Below are 19801 nucleotides of genomic sequence, written 5' to 3'. Positions count from 1 at the left end.
TCAGAGATTTGTATGTAGATTATATTTATTTTCCATAACAAAAAGGATAACTTTAATACCCTGGCAGTGGCAATAAGCTTAAATGTTTGTATTTACATTTTTTGAGTTGATTTTCATAAAATATGCTATTTAACTGCTACTGTTTAACAAGGACTGATTTAAATTGTGTTTGCACAACAAATGTTTTGGCGCTTTTGATCATGTGGGAGAATATTCCAATAAAGGTCCATTACACTCTACTTTTGAATTCATTATTGGGCTTTGCATATACAATGCAGTTATTCGCGATTAATCGGAGAAATAATGCGATTAACTTCGATTAAAATTTTTAATCGTTGCCCAGCCCTAATATATATATATATGTATATATATATATTAATTGGATTATCCAGAGAATAGTGCTCGATACCGTGGCAGAGCGCAATATGTATGTGTGGGAATTTGATTCCAGCAACATGTGACACAGAAGTTGGGAAAGGTGGCAATAAATACTGATTAAGTTAAAAAAAATACTCATCAAACACTTAGTAGGAATATCCCACAGGTGTGCAGGCTAATTGGGAACAGGTGGGTGCCATGATTGGGTATAAAAGCAGCTTCCATGAAATGCTCAGTCATTCACAAACAAGGATGGGGCGAGGGTCACCAATTTGTAAGCAAATTGTCGAACAGTTTTAGAACAACATTTCTCAATGAGCTTATTGGAAGGAATTTAGGGATTTTACCATCCACGGTCCGTAAAATCATCAAAAGGTTCAGAGAATCTGGAGAAAACACTGCACATAAACGATTATATTATGGACCGTTGATCCCTCAGGCGGTACTGCATCAAAAACCGACGTCAGTGTGTAAAGGATATCACCACATGGGCTCAGGAACACTTCATAAAACCACTGTCAGTAACTACAGTTGGTCGCTACATCTGTAAGTGCAAGTTAAAACTCTACTATGCAAAGCGAAACCCATTTATCAACAACACACAGGAACGCCGCCGGCTTCGCTTGGCCCGAGCTCATCTAAGATGGACTGATGCAAAGTGGAAAAGTGTTCTGTGGTCTGACAAGTCCACATTTCAAATTATATTTGGAAACTGTGGATGTGGTGTCCTCCGGAACACAGAGGAAAATAACCATCTGGATTGTTATAGGCGCAAAGTTCAAAAGCCAGCATCTGTGATGGTATGGGGGTGTATTAGTTCCCAAGGCATGGGTAACTTACACATCTGTGAAGGCACCATTAATGCTGAATGGTCCATACAGGTTTTAAAGCAACATTTGTCATCCAAGCAACGTTATAGACGCCCCTGTTTATTTCAGCAAAACAATGCCAAGCCACGTGTCACAACAGCGTGGCTTCGTAGTAAAAGAGTGCGGGTACTTTGCTGGCCCGCCTGCAGTCCAGACATGTCTCCCATTGAAAATGTGTGGCACATTATGTAGCGTGAAATACGACAAGACCCCGGACTGTAGAAAAACAACACTCAATAAATGTTTGGGAACTGAGGAAACTAATTGTTGAAGCTTTGAAAGTGGAATTCTATACCATTTCTGCTTGATCTACAGCTTGAGTGTTGTTAAAAGAAAAGGTGATGTAACACAGTGGTGAACATGCCCTTTCCCAACTACTTTGGCACATGTTGCAGCCATACAATTCTAAGTTAATTATTTATAAAAAAAAAAAAAAGTTTGAGTTTGAACATAAAATATGTTGTCTTTGTAGTGCATTCAACTGAATATGGGTTGAAAAGAATTTGCAAATCATTGTATTCCGTTTATATTTACATCTAACACAATTTCCCAACTCATATGGAAACAGGGTTTGTATTTATATATATATATTCAGGAAGAGTGGGGGTGGGCAGGGGTTGTTGAGGTTTGTAGAGGGCCCCCAAAACTCTTGGCCACTAAATTTCCCCCATAATATACTTTGATGCAACAAAAGCATGTTTTTTTATACGTTTATGAGCTGGAGTATGTTTAAAACTATATTTAGACTTATTGGTTGAGTAGACAGAAGGACTGCAATTACATGCTTGCGGGCACAGCTGCACACCTCATTGGTAGGAAAGATGGCGCTTCTCGATTAATGGACCATACACTCTTTACACGGCTCGGAGGTATTCAAGTGGAAAGTGCGCCGCCCCAATTCATCACGTTTCATGTGTCAGGTAAACGGCCTCGTGAGTCCCCTTCCTACTGTAGAATTGTGTCCTTGTCAGGGTTGCATTTTTCCTTACCAATATTAAAGGCCTACTGGAACCCACTACTACCGACCACACAGTATGATAGTTTATATATCAATGATGAAATATTAACATTGCAACACATGCCAATACGGCCTTTTTAGTTTACTAAATTGCAATTTTAAATTTCCCGCGAAGTGTCCTGTTGAAAATGTCTGTATGATGAGGCGTGCGCGTGACGTCGCGGATTGTAGCGGACATTTTTTCTCCAGCCCGGTCCCAGCTATAAGTCTCTTTTCATTGCATAATTTACACAGTATTTTGGACATCTGTGTTGCTGAATCTTTCGCAATTTGCTCAATTAATAATGGAGACGTCAAAGAAGAAAGATGCAGGTGGGAAGCGGTTTATTGCGGCCGCCTTCAGCAACACAAACACAGCCAGTGTTTCCCTTGTTTACATTCCCAAAAGATGACGGTGAAGCTTTACTATAGAACAGAGCGGTCAAGCGAACACGGTTCCCTACCACATGTCAACCGGCAGGTTTCGGTGAGAAAATGGTGGTAATAAGTCGGCTCTTACCGTAGACATGAGCGGAGTGCTTGCGTAGTTCCTCCTGCACCTGTCAAAGAGGCAGTTGCGGACTCTCTTGCCCCCTCCCACCGGCTACCCCCGACCGTCGGATGCTTCTACCGTGGAGGAGGGGGAAAAAAAAAAAAAAAATCTCAGCCCGGCCTCTCCTGCTGCCTTCGCCTCGTCGAGAAACGTGGTTTCCCTCAGAGCGTCTGGTGTTCACCACATCCCTCTGACTTTCAGGTTGTACATGTATGACCATAAAATCTCACTAAAACACTAGTAACACAATAAGCAGATAAGGGATTTTCCTAGTAAATTTGGCTAGTAACATCTGAATCGCTCTGCCGTCTAATTTTTTTTTTCACTTTCCTCATCCACAAGTCTTTCATCCTCGCTCAAATTAATGGGGAAATCGTCGCTTTCTCGGTCCAGATCGCTCTCGCTGCCGGTGGCCATGATTGTAAACATGGCCACCGCACACGCGCACATCGTCTGCTACCTCCGGTAAAGGCAAGGCTTTTTTATCAGCGACCAAAAGTTGCGAACTTTATCGTGGATGTTATCTACCAAATCCTTTCAGCAAAAATATGGCAATATCGCAAAATGATCAAGTATGAAACATAGAATGGACCTGCTATCCATCTTCCTCCGCTTATCCGAGGTCGGGTGGCGGGGGCAACAGCCTAAGCAGGGAAACCCAGACTTCCCTATCTCCAGCCACTTCGTCTAGCTCTTCCCAGGGGATCCCGAGGCGTTCCCAGGCCAGCCGGGAGACATAGTCTTCCCAACGTGTCCTGGGTCTTCCCCTTGGCCTCCTACCGGTTGGACGTGCCCTAAACACCTCCCTAGGGAGGCGTTCGGGTGGCATCCTGACCAGATGCCCGAACCACCTCATCTGGCTCCTCTCGATGTGAAGGAGCAGCGGCTTTACTTTGAGTTCCTCCCGGATGGCAGAGCTTCTCATCCTATCTCTAAGGGAGAGCCCCGCCACACGGCGGAGGAAACTCATTTCGGCCGCTTGTACCCGTGATCTTATCCTTTCGGTCATGACCCAAAGCTCATGACCATAGGTGAGGATGGGAACGTAGATCGACCGGTAAATTGAGAGCTTTGCCTTCCGGCTCAGCTCCTTCTTCACCACAACGGATCGGTACAACGTCCGCATTACTGAAGACGCCGCACCGATCCGCCTGTCGATCTCACGATCCACTCTTCCCCCACTCGTGAACAAGACTCCTAGGTACTTTAACTCCTCCACTTGGGGCAGGGTCTCCTCCCCAACCCGGAGATGGCACTCCACCCTTTTCCGGACGAGAACCATGGACTCGGACTTGGAGGTGCTATCCCCGTTTAAATAAGAAAATCTCATTTTCAGTTGGCCTTTAATAATAACATAGCTTCTGTTACTTTTCTTACCGAGGGGGTAGGGACACTCACCGACTCTCTGGCCTGGCCCACACAACGGCCCACGTTTCCTGCGTTGTCCACGGCGGACAGCACCACTCGGTTTGCACAGCAGGAGGCCGAGTAGGAGACCACAGTGATGTTCTCGCCGCCCGGCCCCACCCCTGTGCTCGTCTCCAGGGTCCCGTTCCCTTCAAGGATGTTGACTTCAACGTCCGTCCCGTTGAATCCGTCCGTGACGGTGGTTATGAAGTCCCACATGAAAGACCCGCAGATGGATTCATTAGCAGGACAGTTGCTGGATGTATTCCCCAGGCACACTGGCGCACTGATATCTGTCACCTGGGGGCAGAAAGTAATAATCCAGTAAGTAAGCTTCATCAGGATCTTGAAGCTTTTCGCTTACCCTGAACACTGGAAACCGAAGTACGACATCGTTACTATTGACGGCAGCTGCGTCCCCCGCCGCAATGGTGAGCGTCACGTCCGATCCCGACAACGCGTCCTCACGGGTGCCGAGAGTCACCGTGCCGTTGCCGATCCCGCCGCTGTCGGCTCCTATGGTGACCGTGCCGGGCGATGTTAGGGGGAAGCCGCGGTCGTTGGTGGCACTCACCGTGAACGTCCCCATTGCGCTTTGGTCTATTTCGCCATTGCTGATCAGGGCGACAGTGAAGGGGATGGTGGTGGAAGAGCCCGGTTCTATGACGGTGATGTTGGGTAGAGCCTGGAATATTTCAAAGATGATGGGTGTTGTTGATGGCCACTGTGCAGTGTATCCGGAAAGTATTCACAGTGCTTCACTTTTTTCCACATTTTATGTTAACTTCCTCCTAGTGTCTGCCCTGAGATGGTTAGGTCGTGAGTTCAAACCCTGGCCGAGTCATACCAAAGTCAAAAAAAAAAAATTACCTCCATTACCTCCCTGCTTGGCACGCCGCAACAAGAGTTGGAATCGGGGGTTAAATCACCAAAAATGATTCACGAGCGTGGCCACTGCTGCTGCTCACTGCTCCCCTCACCTCCAAGGGGGTGATCAAGGGTGATGGGTCAAATGCAGAGAATATTTTCGCCTCACCTCGTGTGTGTGTGTGTGTGTGAGTAAGACAATCATTGGTACTTTACTTTATTCTAAAATGGAATTAATTCATTTTTGTCCTCACAATTCCACACACATTACCCCATGATGAAAAAAAGGTTTTACCGGGGGCGGTATAGCTCGGTTGGTAGAGCAGCCGTGCCAGCGACTTGAGGGTTCCAGGTTCGAGCCCCGCTTCTGCCATCCTAGTCACTGCCATTGTTTCTTTGGGCAAGAGACTTCCAGCGACTTGAGGGTTCCAGGTTTGAGCCCCACTTCCGCCATCCTAGTCACTACCAGTGTGTCCTTGGGCAAGACACTTTACTCACCTGCCCCCAGTGCCACCCACACGGGTTTAAATGTAACTTAGATATTGGGTTTCACTATGTAAAGCGCTTTGAGTCACTAGAGAAAAATTACGGGAATAATGGGGATATTGTCACGGCGCGGACTCAAACCCGCTTCCCTCCTGCAACTGAGTGTCACAGTTCGTCCTATGGCTGCTCGCCCTGACACGCTCACGCTGAGCGCAGCAACAAATCTGCAGACAATTGGCAATCTGCACACCTGGGAATGATGAGGGCAGGCTGGGTAAAGGACCCGTGGACCCAAGGATCCAAGCGGGAACTTTATTACCTCTTTGTGTACCATAAGCCTTATGCTCTCTCTCAGCGTTTTTTTTCCACACACATTACCCCATGATGACCAAAAGGTTATACCGGGGGCGGTATTGCTCGGTTGGTAGAGCGGCCGTGCCAGCAACTTGAGGGTTGCAGGTTCGATTCCCACTTCCGCCATCCTAGTCACTGCCGTTGTGTCCTTGGGCAAGACACTTTACTCACCTGCCCCCAGTGCCACCCACACGGGTTTAAATGTAACTTAGATATTGGGTTTCACTATATAAAGCGCTTTGAGTCACTAGAGAAAAATTCCGTGAATATTCAAAGTTGGAAACTTTCCATGGGAATAATGGGGATATTGTCACGGCACGGCGCGGACTCAAACCCGCTTCCCTCCTGCAATGGAGTGTCACAGTTCGTCCTATGGCTGCTCGCCCTGTCACGCTCACGCTGAGCGCAGCAACAAATCTGCAGACAATCGGCAATCCGCACACCTGGGAATGATGAGGGCAAGCTGGGTAAAGGACCCGTGGACCCAAGGATCCAGGCGGGAACTTGGTTACCTCTTTGTGTACTGTAAGCCTTATGCTCTCTCTCAGCGTTTTTTTTCCACACACATTACCCCATGATGACCAAAAGGTTATACCGGGGGCGGTATTGCTCGGTTGGTAGAGCGGCCGTGCCAGCAACTTGAGGGTTGCAGGTTCGATTCCCACTTCCGCCATCCTAGTCACTGCCGTTGTGTCCTTGGGCAAGACACTTTACTCACCTGCCCCCAGTGCCACCCACACGGGTTTAAATGTAACTTAGATATTGGGTTTCACTATATAAAGCGCTTTGAGTCACTAGAGAAAAATTCTGTGAATATTCAAAGTTGGAAACTTTCCATGGGAATAATGGGGATATTGTCACGGCACGGCGCGGACTCAAACCCGCTTCCCTCCTGCAACGGAGTGTCACAGTTTGTCCTATGGCTGCTCGCCCTGACACGCTCACGCTGAGCGCAGCAACGAATCTGCAGACAATTGGCAACCTGCACACCTTGGAATGATGAGGGCCAGCTGGGTAAAGGACCCGTGGACCCAAGGATCCAGGCGGGAACTTGGTTACCTCTTCGTGTACCGTAAGCCTTATGCTCTCTTTCAGCGTTTTTTTTCCACACACATTACCTACCAACCGAGCTATACCTACCAACCGAGCTATACTGCCCCGGTTATACCGGGGGCGGTATAGCTCGGTTGGTAGAGCGGTCGTGCCAGCAACTTGAGGGTTCTAGGTTCAAGCCCCGCTTCTGCCATCCTAGTCACTACCAGTGTGTCCTTGGGCAAGACACTTTACTCACCTGCCCCCAGTGCCACCCACACGGGTTTAAATGTAACTTAGATATTGGGTTTCACTATGTAAAGCGCTTTGAGTCACTAGAGAAAAATTCCGGGAATATTCAAAGTACAAAACTTTCCATGGGAATAATGGGGATATTGTCACGGCACGGGCTCAAACCCGCTTCCCTCCTGCAACTGAGTGTCACAGTTCGTCCTATGGCTGCTCGCCCTGACAAGCTCACGCTGAGCGCAGCAACGAATCTGCAGACAATTGGCAATCCGCACACTTGGTATTGATGAAGGGAAGCTGGGTAAAGGACCAGTGGACCCAAGGATCCAGGCGGGAACTTGGTTACCTCTTTGTGTACCGTAAGCCTTATGCTCTCTCTCAGCGTTTTTTCTCCACACACATTACCCCATGATGACCAAATGGTTATACCGGGGGCGGTATAGCTCGGTTGGTAGAGCAGCCGTGCCAGCGACTTGAGAGTTTCAGGTTCGAGCCCCGCTTCCGCCATCCTAGTCACTGCCGTTGTGTCCTTGGGCAAGACAATTTACTCACCTGCCCCCAGTGCCACCCACACGGGTTTAAATGTAACTTAGATATTGGGTTTCACTATGTAAAGCGCTTTGAGTCACTAGAGAAAAATTCCGGGAATATTCAAAGTTGGAAACTTTCCATGGGAATTAATGGGGATATTGTCATGGCGTGGACTCAAACCCGCTTCCCTCCTGCAACGGAGTGTCACAGTTCGTCCTCTGGCTTCCCGCCCTGACACGCTCACGCTGAGCGCAGCAACAAATCTGCAGACAATTGACAATCTGCACACCTGGGATTGATGAGGGCAAGCTGGGTAAAGGACCCGTGGACCCAAGGATCCAGGCGGGAACTTGGTTACCTCTTTGTGTACTGTAAGCCTTATGCTCTCTCTCAGCGTTTTTTTTCCACACACATTACCCCATGATGACCAAAAGGTTATACCGGGGGCGGTATTGCTCGGTTGGTAGAGCGGCCGTGCCAGCAACTTGAGGGTTGCAGGTTCGATTCCTACTTCCGCCATCCTAGTCACTGCCGTTGTGTCCTTGGGCAAGACACTTTACTCACCTGCCCCCAGTGCCATCCACACGGGTTTAAATGTAACTTAGATATTGGGTTTCACTATATAAAGCGCTTTGAGTCACTAGAGAAAAATTCTGTGAATATTCAAAGTTGGAAACTTTCCATGGGAATAATGGGGATATTGTCACGGCACGGCGCGGACTCAAACCCGCTTCCCTCCTGCAACGGAGTGTCACAGTTCGTCCTATGGCTGCTCGCCCTGACACGCTCACGCTGAGCGCAGCAACGAATCTGCAGACAATTGGCAATCTGCACACCTGGTAATTATGTGGGCCAGCTGGGTAAAGTACCCGTGGACCCAAGGATCCAGGCGGGAACTTGGTTACCTCTTTGTGTACCGTAAGCCTTATGCTCTCTTTCAGCGTTTTTTTTCCACACACATTACCTACCAACCGAGCTATATCTACCAACCGAGCTATACTGCCCCCGGTTATACCGGGGGCGGTATAGCTCGGTTGGTAGAGCGGTCGTGCCAGCAACTTAAGGGTTCTAGGTTCAAGCCCCGCTTCTGCCATCCTAGTCACTACCAGTGTGTCCTTGGGCAAGACACTTTACTCACCTGCCCCCAGTGCCACCCACACGTGTTTAAATGTAACTTAGATACTGGGTTTCACTATGTAAAGCGCTTTGAGTCACTAGAGAAAAATTCCGGGACTATTCAAAGTACAAAACTTTCCATGGGAATAATGGGGATATTGTCACGGCACGGACTCAAACCCGCTTCCCTCCTGCAACTGAGTGTCACAGTTCGTCCTATGGCTGCTCGCCCTGACAAGCTCACGCTGAGCGCAGCAACGAATCTGCAGACAATTGGCAATCCGCACACTTGGTATTGATGAAGGGAAGCTGGGTAAAGGACCAGTGGACCCAAGGACCCAGGCGGGAACTTGGTTACCTCTTTGTGTACCGTAAGCCTTATGCTCTCTCTCAGCGTTTTTTCTCCACACACATTACCCCATGATGACCAAATGGTTATACCGGGGGCGGTATAGCTCGGTTGGTAGAGCAGCCGTGCCAGCGACTTGAGAGTGTCAGGTTCGAGCCCCGCTTCCGCCATCCTAGTCACTGCCGTTGTGTCCTTGGGCAAGACACTTTACTCACCTGCCCCCAGTGCCACCCACACGGGTTTAAATGTAACTTAGATATTGGGTTTCACTATGTAAAGCGCTTTGAGTCACTAGAGAAAAATTCCGGGAATATTCAAAGTTGGAAACTTTCCATGGGAATTAATGGGGATATTGTCACGGCGTGGACTCAAACCCGCTTCCCTCCTGCAACGGAGTGTCACAGTTCGTCCTCTGGCTTCCCGCCCTGACACGCTCACGCTGAGCGCAGCAACAAATCTGCAGACAATTGACAATCTGCACACCTGGGATTGATGAGGGCAAGCTGGGTAAAGGACCCGTGGAGCCAAGGATCCAGGCGGGAACTTGGTTACCTCTTTGTGTACCATAAGCCTTATGCTCTCTCTCAGCGTTTTTTTTTCACACACATTACCCCATGATGACCAAATGGTTATACCGGGGGCGGTATTGCTCGGTTGGTAGAGCGGCCGTGCCAGTGACTTGAGAGTTCCAGGTTCGAGCCTAGTCACTGCCGTTGTGTCCTTGGGCAAGACACTTTACCCACCTGCCCCCAGTGCCACCCACACGGGTTTAAATGCAACTTAGATATTGGGTTTCACTATGTAAAGCGCTTTGAGTCACTAGAGAAAAATTCCGGGAATATTTAAAGTTGGAAACTTTCCATGGGAATTAATTGTGATGTTGTCACGGCGCGGACTCAAACCCGCTTCCCTCCTGTAAAAGTGATTTGAGTCACTAGAGAAAAGCGCTATATAAATATGATTCACTTCACTTTCAAAAAATGTTTAGCAAAAAAAAAACATAAGGATTCGTAGTCTTTCGATGCAACTTTGGCAGCAATTATTAGCGACCAAAAGTTGCAAACTTTATCGTGGATGTTCTCTACTAAATCCTTTCAGCAAAAGCGAAATGATCAAGTATGACACATAAAATGGACCTGCTATCCCCGTTTAAATAAGAAAATCTCATTTCACTCCCAACTTGACACCTGGCATTCACGCCATAGAGTTCAATCTTTGTCTAATCAGACCAGAGAATTTAGTTCCTCGTAGTCTGAGAGTCTTTCAAGTGCATTTTGGCAAACTTTTTACTAAGAAATGGCTTCTGTCTGGCAACTACACCATACAGACCTGATTGGTCCTTCTGGAAGATTATGTTCTCTCCACAGAGAGAAATGCTGTAGCTCTGATTCAGTGACCATCAGGTTCTTGGTCTTGGATGAATGGCTTCACCATGAAGTGTGGAAAAAGTACAGCACTGTGAAAACTTTCCGGCTAAAACTGTGTCTTACATTGATGACGATGTTGGAAGTTGTGATTTGAGTGGGGGCCTGTCTCTGGAAGCTGCCTGGCGTCATCCTTGACGTCGAGTTGCTTGCTACTCCTCTCAGTAGAACCACATAAGTACCTCCTGTAAAGTTACTGAACCTCACCACGTAGGTCGAATCTGTTACTGGCTGTGGGGTAAAAGACAAGGTTTAGTCTGCCTGACACAAACACAAGTGCTCTAAAACAGTGTATTTCAACCTTTTTTGAGTTAAGGCACATTTTTTAACATTGAAAAAAATCCGGTGGCACACCGTCAGCGGAAATCCCTAAAAAAATTCAACTCAGTAGTCGATATAGAGCAGGGGTGCCCACACTTTTTCTGCAGGCGAGCTACTTTTCAATTGACCAACTCGAGGGGATCTACCTCATTTATATATATCATTTATATTTATTTATTTATGAAAGAGACATTTTTGTAAACAAGTTAAATGTGTTTAATGATAATACAAGCATGTGTAACACATATAGATGTCTTTCTTTCACGAAGACAAGAATATAAGTTGGTGTATTACCTGATTCTGATGACTTGCATTGATTGGAATCAGACAGTAATGATGATAATGCCCACATTTTCAAATGGAGGAGAAAAAAAAGTTGTCCTTTCTGTACAATACCACATGAAAGTGGTTGGTTTTTGGCATCTAATTCATCCAGCTTCCATACACTTTACAAGAAAAACATTGGCGGCAAATTCCGTAGCTTGCTTGATTGACATTTACGGCACCCGAGGGTCTTGTGAGATGACGCTGGCTGCTGCCAGTTCAATATTATGAAAAAATGACAGAGAGGAAGGCGAGAAACACTTTTTATTTCAACAGACTTTCGCACCGTCCCTTCCGTCAAAACTCTAAATGCCGACTGCACATTTCCTATCTTCACAATAAAAGCCCTGCTTCATGCTGCCTGCGCTAACAAAATAAGAGTCTCGGAAAGTTGGCGTGCACAAGTGATGTGCACGCCAGCTTTCTGAGGGATCGCTTGTGCACGCCAGTTTTCTGAGACTCTTATTTAGTTAGCGCAGGCAGCATGAAGCAGGGCTTTTATTGTGAAGATAGGAAATGTGCAGTCGGCCTTTAGAGTTTTGACGGAAGGTACGGCGCGAGAGTCTGTTGAAATAAAAAGTGTTTCTCGCCTTCCTCTCGGTCATATTTTCATAATAATGATCTTGCAGCAGCCAGCGTCATCTCACAAGACCCTCCGGTACCGTGAATGTCATTTAAGTGACGTCTTGGTGAAGATTGATGATCACTAATTTTTAGGTCTATTTTTTTTAAAAGCCTGGCTGGAGATCGACTGACACACCCCCCGCGGTCGACTGGTAGCTCGCGATCGACGTAATGGGCACCCCTGGTCTACCGCTTGTCCCTTTTTGGGTTCGCGAGAGTTGCTGGAGCCTATCTCAGCTGCATTTGGGCAGAAGGCGGGGTACACCCTGGACAAGTCGCCACCTCATCGCAGGGCCAACACAGATAGACAGACAACATTCACACTCACATTCACACACTAGGGCCAATTTAGTGTTGCCAAAGAAGTATTTTATTTATTATTGGTTAGCTTCTGACTAAAAATGATATAAAATATAAGACTTATACTCTAAAAATGTAGGTCTTACTTAAAAAATGCATGCATTTAGTTGTATTCAGTGTTAAAACATATGATACGGCTCTCACGGTAATTTACTTAGAAAATTTTGGCTTTCATGGCTCTCTCAGCCAAAAAGATTCCCGACCCCTGCTTTAAAGCATAACCCCCCCACCCCCATGACCCACAGAAAAAAATGACTGCAAAATTGCACACATCTGCTGCTATATCATAAGTATTTGCACTACTGATAAAACACTCATTGTTTACAGCCATATCCTATTTAACAAACAACAGAAACTATATATATTGTCACTTTAGTAGGTAGACATATTTATGTTGCACTTTACTGTTTGTGTTTCCTTTTTCTTTTTGTCCATGCATGGGAGAGTGCGAAACAAGATTTCGATTCCTTTGTATGTCTTTACATGTAAAGAAATTGACAAATAAAGCTGACTTGACTTGACATAACCAAGCGTGCATGAATATAGTTCTTGTCTCAAAGTAGGTGTACTGTCACCACCTGTCACATCACGCCGTGACTTATTTGGACTTTTTTTGCTGTTTTCCTGTGTGTAGTGTTTTAGTTCTTGTCTTGCGCTCCTGTTTTGGTGGCTTTTCTTGTTTTGTTTGTGTTCTCTTGTAGCAGTTTCATGTCTTCCTTTAAGCGCTATTCCCCGCACCTGCTTTGTTTTGGCAATCAAGATCATTTAAGTTGTGCGGACGCTATCATTCTTTGTGGAGACATTGCTGATTGTCACTTTCGTTGCGGATGTACTTTGTGGACGCCATCTCTGCTCCAGAGTAAGTCTTTGCTGTCGTCCAGCATTCTGTTTGTTTACTTTGCAGCCAGTTCAGTTTTAGTTACTTTCTGCGTAGCCTTCCCTAAGCTTCAATGCCTTTTCTTTGGGGCACTCACCTTTTGTTTGGATTGAACTTTCACAGTATCATGTTAGACCCGCTCGACATCCATTGCTTTCCTCCTCTCCAAGGTTCTCATAGTCATTGTCACCGACGTCCCACTGGGTGTGAGTTTTCCTTGCCCTTATGTAGGCCTACCGAGGATGTCGTAGTGGTTTGTGCAGCCCTTTGAGACACTAGTGATTTAGGGCTATTTAAGTAAACGATTGATTGATTGATTGATTGTTTATTTTCGGTTTAGGCATTAGATACCTTTTTTATCTGCACGCTGCCTTCCGCTGTTTTTCGACATCTACAAGGCAATTAGCTACCGGCTGCCACCTACTGATATGGAAGAGTGTTACATGGTTACTCTGCCGAGCTCCAGATAGCACAGACACTTAACAACAAATTATTTGAAAACTATAATGGCTAATTTGCAAAAAATATTTCTAAAGCAATTAGGTGAAATTACATAATCTCCCACGGCACACCAGACTCTGTATTTCACGGCACGGGTTGAAAAACACTGCTCTAGAGCAGTGGTCCCCAACCACCGGTACCGGGCCGCACAAGAAATAAAAAAAATAAAAAATATATATATATACATTTATATATATATTTTTTTTATTTATCATTCAATCAACATAAAAAACACTATATGCATTTTATATTAATATAGATCAATACAGTCTCCAGGGATACAGTCCGTAAGCACACATGATTGTATTTCTTTATGAAAAAATAAAAAATAAAATTAATAACCCACCCCCCCGGTCCGTGGGACAGATTTTCAAGCGTTGACCGGTCCGCAGCTACAAAAAAACTGGAGACCACTGCTCTACAGTGTGCCGTAATTTCACCTATTTGGGTTAAAAATATTTTTTGCAAACCAGTAATTATAATCCACAAATGATGTGTGTCTTTTCCAGAGTGTCGGTGCTGTCTAGAGCTCGGCAGAGTAACCATGTTATTCTCTTCCATCGGTTTGTCGTGATCACAATATGCAGAGGACAGCGGGAGGCAGTGTGCAGGTAAAAAGCTATCGAATGCTTAAACCGAAAATAAACAAAAGGTGAGTGCCCTTAAGAAAAGGCATTGAAGCTTATGGAAGGCTATGCAGAACGAAACTAAAACTGAACTGGCTACCAAGTAAACAAAAACAGAATGCTGGACGACAGCAAAGACATACTGTGGAGCAAAGACGGCGTCCACAATGTACATCCGAATATGACATGACAATCAACAATGTCCACAAAAAGACGGATTAAAAACAACTGAAATATTCTTGATTGCTAAAAAACAAAGGAGATGCAGGGAAATATCGCTCAAAGGAAGACATGAAACTGCTACAGGAAAATACCAACAAAACAGGAAAATGCCACCAAAATAGGAGCGCAAGACCAGAACTAAAACACTACACAGGAAAAAAACAGCAAAAAACTCCAAATAAGTCAGAGGGCGATGTGACAGGTGGTGACAGTACACCTACTTTGAGACAAGAGCTACATTGATGCATGCTTGGTTATGGTTTAAAGTCATATCCAACAATTGCGATGACGACTTTTTACTGTCTACTCAGTTTCATTTTTTAACGATTTCTACTGCTGGTGTCTGCGGATTTTTTTTCGAAAAAAAAAAAATGCGCTTCCGCTCACAAAAGGTTGAAAAACACTGCTCTAGACTGAAAAGCGCTTGCTCTAGTTGCATTAAAAAATATATTTGATTTGTTCTTTTTCATGTTTGATTAAGATGAGTCTAATGAGTAAACAATGATATGGCTCTTTGAAAGGAGCCAGATGTCGAGGAGCTGTTTCTGTCCATGAGCCGCTCAAAAGACTGGCTTAACCGTAGGGCCGTGACCTAGAACAGTGTTTTTCAACCACTGTGCCGTGGCACACTAGATCACTTAAAAGAGCTGTTCAAAAGACTTAATTCGTACCCAAACGTCACATCACTAACAGACTAACTTGACAACTCAGCGAGTGAATGGCACACTCACTACCTGCATCGAAAATGCACCGATGCTGTTTTGGTTTTTATATTAGTCAGTGACTGTGTTGGGGGAACCTTTTCCATCATATCAAGGATAGATGTTCATACACTATATTGCCAAAAGTATTTGAGTCACATATGAACTTGAAGTGCCATCCCATTCCTAACCCATAGGTCGGTCCAAGTTTTGCAGCTGTTACAGCTTCAAGTCTTCTGGGAAGGCTGTCCACAAGGTTGCGGAGTGTAATTCTCGGAATTTTCTGCCATTCTTCCTAAAGCGCATTGGTGAGGTCACACACCGATGTCAGTCTCCGTTCTAATTCATCCCATCTATCGGGTTCAGGTCAAGACTCTGTGCAAGCCAGTCAAGTTCATCCACACCAGACTCCGTCATCCATGTCTTTATGGACCTTGCTTTGTGCATTGGTGTACAGTCGTGTCGAAAGAGGAAGGGGCCCCGCTCCTAACTGTTCCCACAAGGTTGGGAGCATGGAATTGTCCGAAATGTTTTGACATACTGGAACTAAGGGGCCAAGCATAACTCCTGGGAAAAAAAACAACCCCACACCATAATTCCTCCTCCACCAAATTTCACAGTCCGAAATGTACCGTTCTCCTGGCAACCTCCAAACCCCGACTCGTCTATCAGAAATTTCCCGACTGGATTTGTTGCACAGGTGGCATCCCATGACTGAGCTCCTGAGAGCAGCCCATTCTTTCACAAATATGTTTGTAGAAACAGTCTCCATGCCTACAGTTGTGATCAAAATTATTCAACCCCCACACAATTTTGGTGTTTTAGCAAGTTGGACATTTATTCCGTATTTTGTTTATAGTCATATCAAATAAAGATGTGTCAAATAGACAAATGCAACTTAAATTGTACCACTGTATTTTACAAAATACCCAAAAAAGGACATTTTTCTTCATATCTCATTGACAAAATGATTCAACCCCCTAGTTCCATGCATCTTTAGTACTTAGTAGAACACCCTTTGGCAGTAATGACATCCTTCAAAGGTGATACATAAGCGGACATAAGCTTCTTGCAAGCATCTACAGGTATTTTAGCCCATTCCTCTTGGGCAAAGGCCTCCAGTTCATTCATATTCTTGGGCTTGCGTGCTGCAACTGGCTTTTTCAACTCCCACCACAGCTTTTCTAGAGGATTTAGGTCTGGCGACTGTGAAGGCCACTCCAGAGTCTTCCAGCCCTTCTTCTGCCACCACTCTGATGTTGATTTGGAGGTATGCTTGGGATCGTTGTCCTGTTGGAAGGTCCAACGTCTCCCAAGCCTCAGCTTCGTCACTGACTTCATGACATTTGCAGCTAATATATCCTGCTAGGAAATAGAATTCATAATGCCTTGAACGCGCTGGAGATTCCCGGTACCTGAGGCAGAGAAACAGCCCCAGAGCATGATTGACCCCCCACCATGCTTAACAGTAGGCAAGGTGTTCTTCTCTTTGTAAACTTCATTTTTTCCCCTCCAGACATAACGTTGATTCATAGGCCCAAAGAGTTCCAGTTTTGTCTCATCACTCCATAGAACAGTTTCCCAAAACCTTTGGGGTTTGTCCAGATGATTTTTGGCATACTGGAGTCTATTTTTCTTGTGCCTGGTAGTCAGAAGTGGGGTGCGCCTGGGAGTTCTGGCATGGAGGCCTTCATCTCGTTGTCTGGGACGAAACCTGCGTTCCCCCCTCTGCAATGTCCTGTTGTAGTTCCTCAGCTGTTACCCGGGGGTTTTTCACCACTGTACGCTTCAAATACCGGACAGCATCCTCTTTCTACCACGCCCAGGTAGTGTTTCCACTGTGCCTTTAGCTTTAAACTTGCGAATTATGCTCCCAACTGTGTCTCTTGGAACGTGTAATGTCTTTGCTATTTTCTTATATCCATATCCGTTTCTTATGAAGAGAAATTACCTCCTCTCTTGACTTCTTGGACCACTCCCTGGACTTCACCATGTTGCAAATACACCATTGACCATCTACAAGAAGCTGAGCGTCACAGTCTTTTTCAATCAGTTTAATTGTTGCTCGTTATGGTTCTAATCACATCTACAGGTGTGTTCAACACCTGATTGCAAAGACCTTATTCAAATTCTGTTTCTTAAGACTTATGATCTTCAAGGGGTTGAATAATTTTGTCAATGAGATATTAAGAGAAATGACACTGTTTGGTATGTTACAAAACATAATGTTGTAATGTCTAGCATTAAAAGATTACAGTTGGTACAAAATGCGGCTGCTAGACTTTTGACAAGAACAAGAAAGTTTGATCACATTACGCCTGTACTGGCTCACCTGCACTGGCTTCCTGTGCACTTAAGATGTGACTTTAAGGTTTTACTACTTACGTATAAAATACTACACGGTCTAGCTCCATCCTATCTTGCCGATTGTATTGTACCATATGTCCCGGCAAGAAATCTGCGTTCAAAGGACTCCGGCTTGTTAGTGATTCCCAAAGCCCAAAAAAAGTCTGCGGGCTATAGAGCGTTTTCCGTTCGGGCTCCAGTACTCTGGAATGCCCTCCCGGTAACAGTTCGAGATGCCACCTCAGTAGAAGCATTTAAGTCCCACCTTAAAACTCATTTGTATACTCTAGCCTTTAAATAGACTCCCTTTTTAGACCAGTTGATCTGCCGTTTCTTTTCTTTTTCTTCTATGTCCCACTCTCCCCTGTGGAGGGGCTCCGGTCCGATCCGGTGGCCATGTACTGCTTGCCTGTGTATCGGCTGGGGACATCTCTGCGCTGTTGATCCGCCTCCGCTTGGGATGGTTTCCTGCTGGCTCCGCTGTGAACGGGACTCTCGCTGCTGTGTTGGATCCGCTTTGGACTGGACTCTCGCGACTGTGTTGGATCCATTGTGGATTGAACTTTCACAGTATCATGTTAGACCCGCTCGACATCCATTGCTTTCCTCCTCTCTAAGGTTCTCATAGTCATTATTGTCACCGACGTCCCACTGGGTCATTATTGTCACCGATTTCCCACTGGGTGTGAGTTTTCCTTGCCCTTATGTGGGCCTACCGAGGATGTCGTGGTGGTTTGTGCAGCCCTTTGAGACACTAGTGATTTAGGGCTATATAAGTAAACATTGATTGATTGATAATTCAAGTTGCATTTGTCTATTTGACACATCTTTATTTGATAGGACTATAAATAAAATACGGAATAAATGTCCATCTTGCTAAAACACCAACATTGTGTGGGGGTTGAATCATTTTGATCTCATACACCGGGCCAAGTGATTAGGACACCTGATTCTGATCAATTGGATGGGTGGCCAAATACCTTTTGGCAATATAGTGTATGAAGCACCATGTCATTCATTGAATTGACATTCTATTTTGCAAAACCGAGGGCCTCCACGGATGGCAGGCCGCTATGTACAAAGAAAAGCGGTCCTGAGCAAAGCGAATGAAAAGAATATTCAACAACTTGCCTGCAATGTCCCGTTGACCTCTGTGCCGTCCAAGGTGTTTAACAGCGCGACCTGTGTGACACTCACACCGTCACTTCTTGTCAGTGTGACCAAGAGGCTGACGTTACCGCCTGAAAGTTTGCACGCGAGACAAAATGTCATCTTGACATACGGCTGTTGACAAGGACGGATGACCGCTGAATTGAAAGACATGTCTGACCTGAAATAGGTCGGCCTTCTCGCCGAAAGAAGTCTGTGGAGGCTCCATCCTGGACTTCCACGATGTTGTAGATGAAGTCCAGTGAACTTTGACCTGATGCCGGCATTGGGAAAACAAATATTAACCTTTTAAGAAAACGTATCTGGGTTTCGGGTTGTACCACCGACCTATGACTTTTACAGAGTAGGGATCGGTGGAGTTCACACTGATTTCCCACAGTCCGGTTTCACTGTCGTCGTTGAGCCTCAGTCGTCTGAAGTTACCTGCCAAGCTGAAAGATGCCAGAGGTCCACTGACCCCGCTGGAGGTCTGAGTTGTACCTGGGAGGGGAGGAGAGGAAGGTTAGATCGGCACAAACAGTCGGTGTTTTCATGGCTGAGGCTGAGGCTGAGTGTAGAACAGGGGTCACCAACCTTTTTGAAACCAAGAGCTACTTCTTGGGTGCTGATTAATGCGAAGGGCTACCAGTTTGATACACACTTAAATAAATTGCTCAATTTACCTTTTAATAAATAAATCTATATATATATAAAAAAAATGGGTATTTCTGTCTGTCATTCCGTCGTACATTTTTTTTCCTTTTACGGAAGGTTTTTTGTAGAGAATAAAACCTCCTCGGTTGGTAGAGTGGCCGTGCCAGCAACTTGAGGGTTGCAGGTTCGATTCCCGCTTCCACCATCCTAGTCACTGCCGTTGTGTCCTTTACCCACCTGCTCCCAGTGCCACCCACACTGGTTTAAATGTAACTTAGATATAGGGTTTCACTGTGTAAAGCGCTTTGAGTCACTAGAGAAAAGCGCTATATAAATATAATTCACTTCACTTCACATGAAAAAAACACTTAATTGAACGGTTTAAAAGAGGAGAAAACAGGAAAACATTTTTTTGAAACATAGTTTATCTTCAATTTCGACTCTTTAAAATTCAAAATTCAACCGAAAAAATGAAGAGGAAAAA

The 19801-nt window shown here is 45.4% G+C and overlaps 1 protein-coding gene across 3 annotated transcripts in view; it reads right to left on the bottom strand.

The window, feature by feature from the left end:
• The window catches only part of LOC133538690 (von Willebrand factor A domain-containing protein 7-like), a 105035-nt gene that overhangs the window by 41969 nt on the left and 43265 nt on the right, over window positions 1-19801 (bottom strand). For 2 of the 3 annotated variants that reach the window (XM_061880401.1, XM_061880403.1), the window contains 3 exons: window positions 19012-19164; window positions 18845-18937; window positions 18642-18755 (listed from right to left, as the gene is read on the bottom strand). In XM_061880401.1, the coding sequence (XP_061736385.1) occupies window positions 18642-18755; window positions 18845-18937; window positions 19012-19164 (360 nt within the window). Of the gene's footprint in view, window positions 1-4195; window positions 4505-4568; window positions 4890-10678; window positions 10840-18641; window positions 18756-18844; window positions 18938-19011; window positions 19165-19801 lie in introns of all 3 variants that reach the window. The other variant, XM_061880402.1, reaches the window with a different exon arrangement.

The sequence above is a fragment of the Nerophis ophidion genome, linkage group LG20 (assembly GCF_033978795.1).
Source record: "Nerophis ophidion isolate RoL-2023_Sa linkage group LG20, RoL_Noph_v1.0, whole genome shotgun sequence".
Classification (NCBI taxonomy): domain Eukaryota; kingdom Metazoa; phylum Chordata; class Actinopteri; order Syngnathiformes; family Syngnathidae; genus Nerophis; species Nerophis ophidion.
Note: the sequence above shows the minus strand (reverse complement) of the source record. Positions and strands in the feature narration are given on the sequence as shown.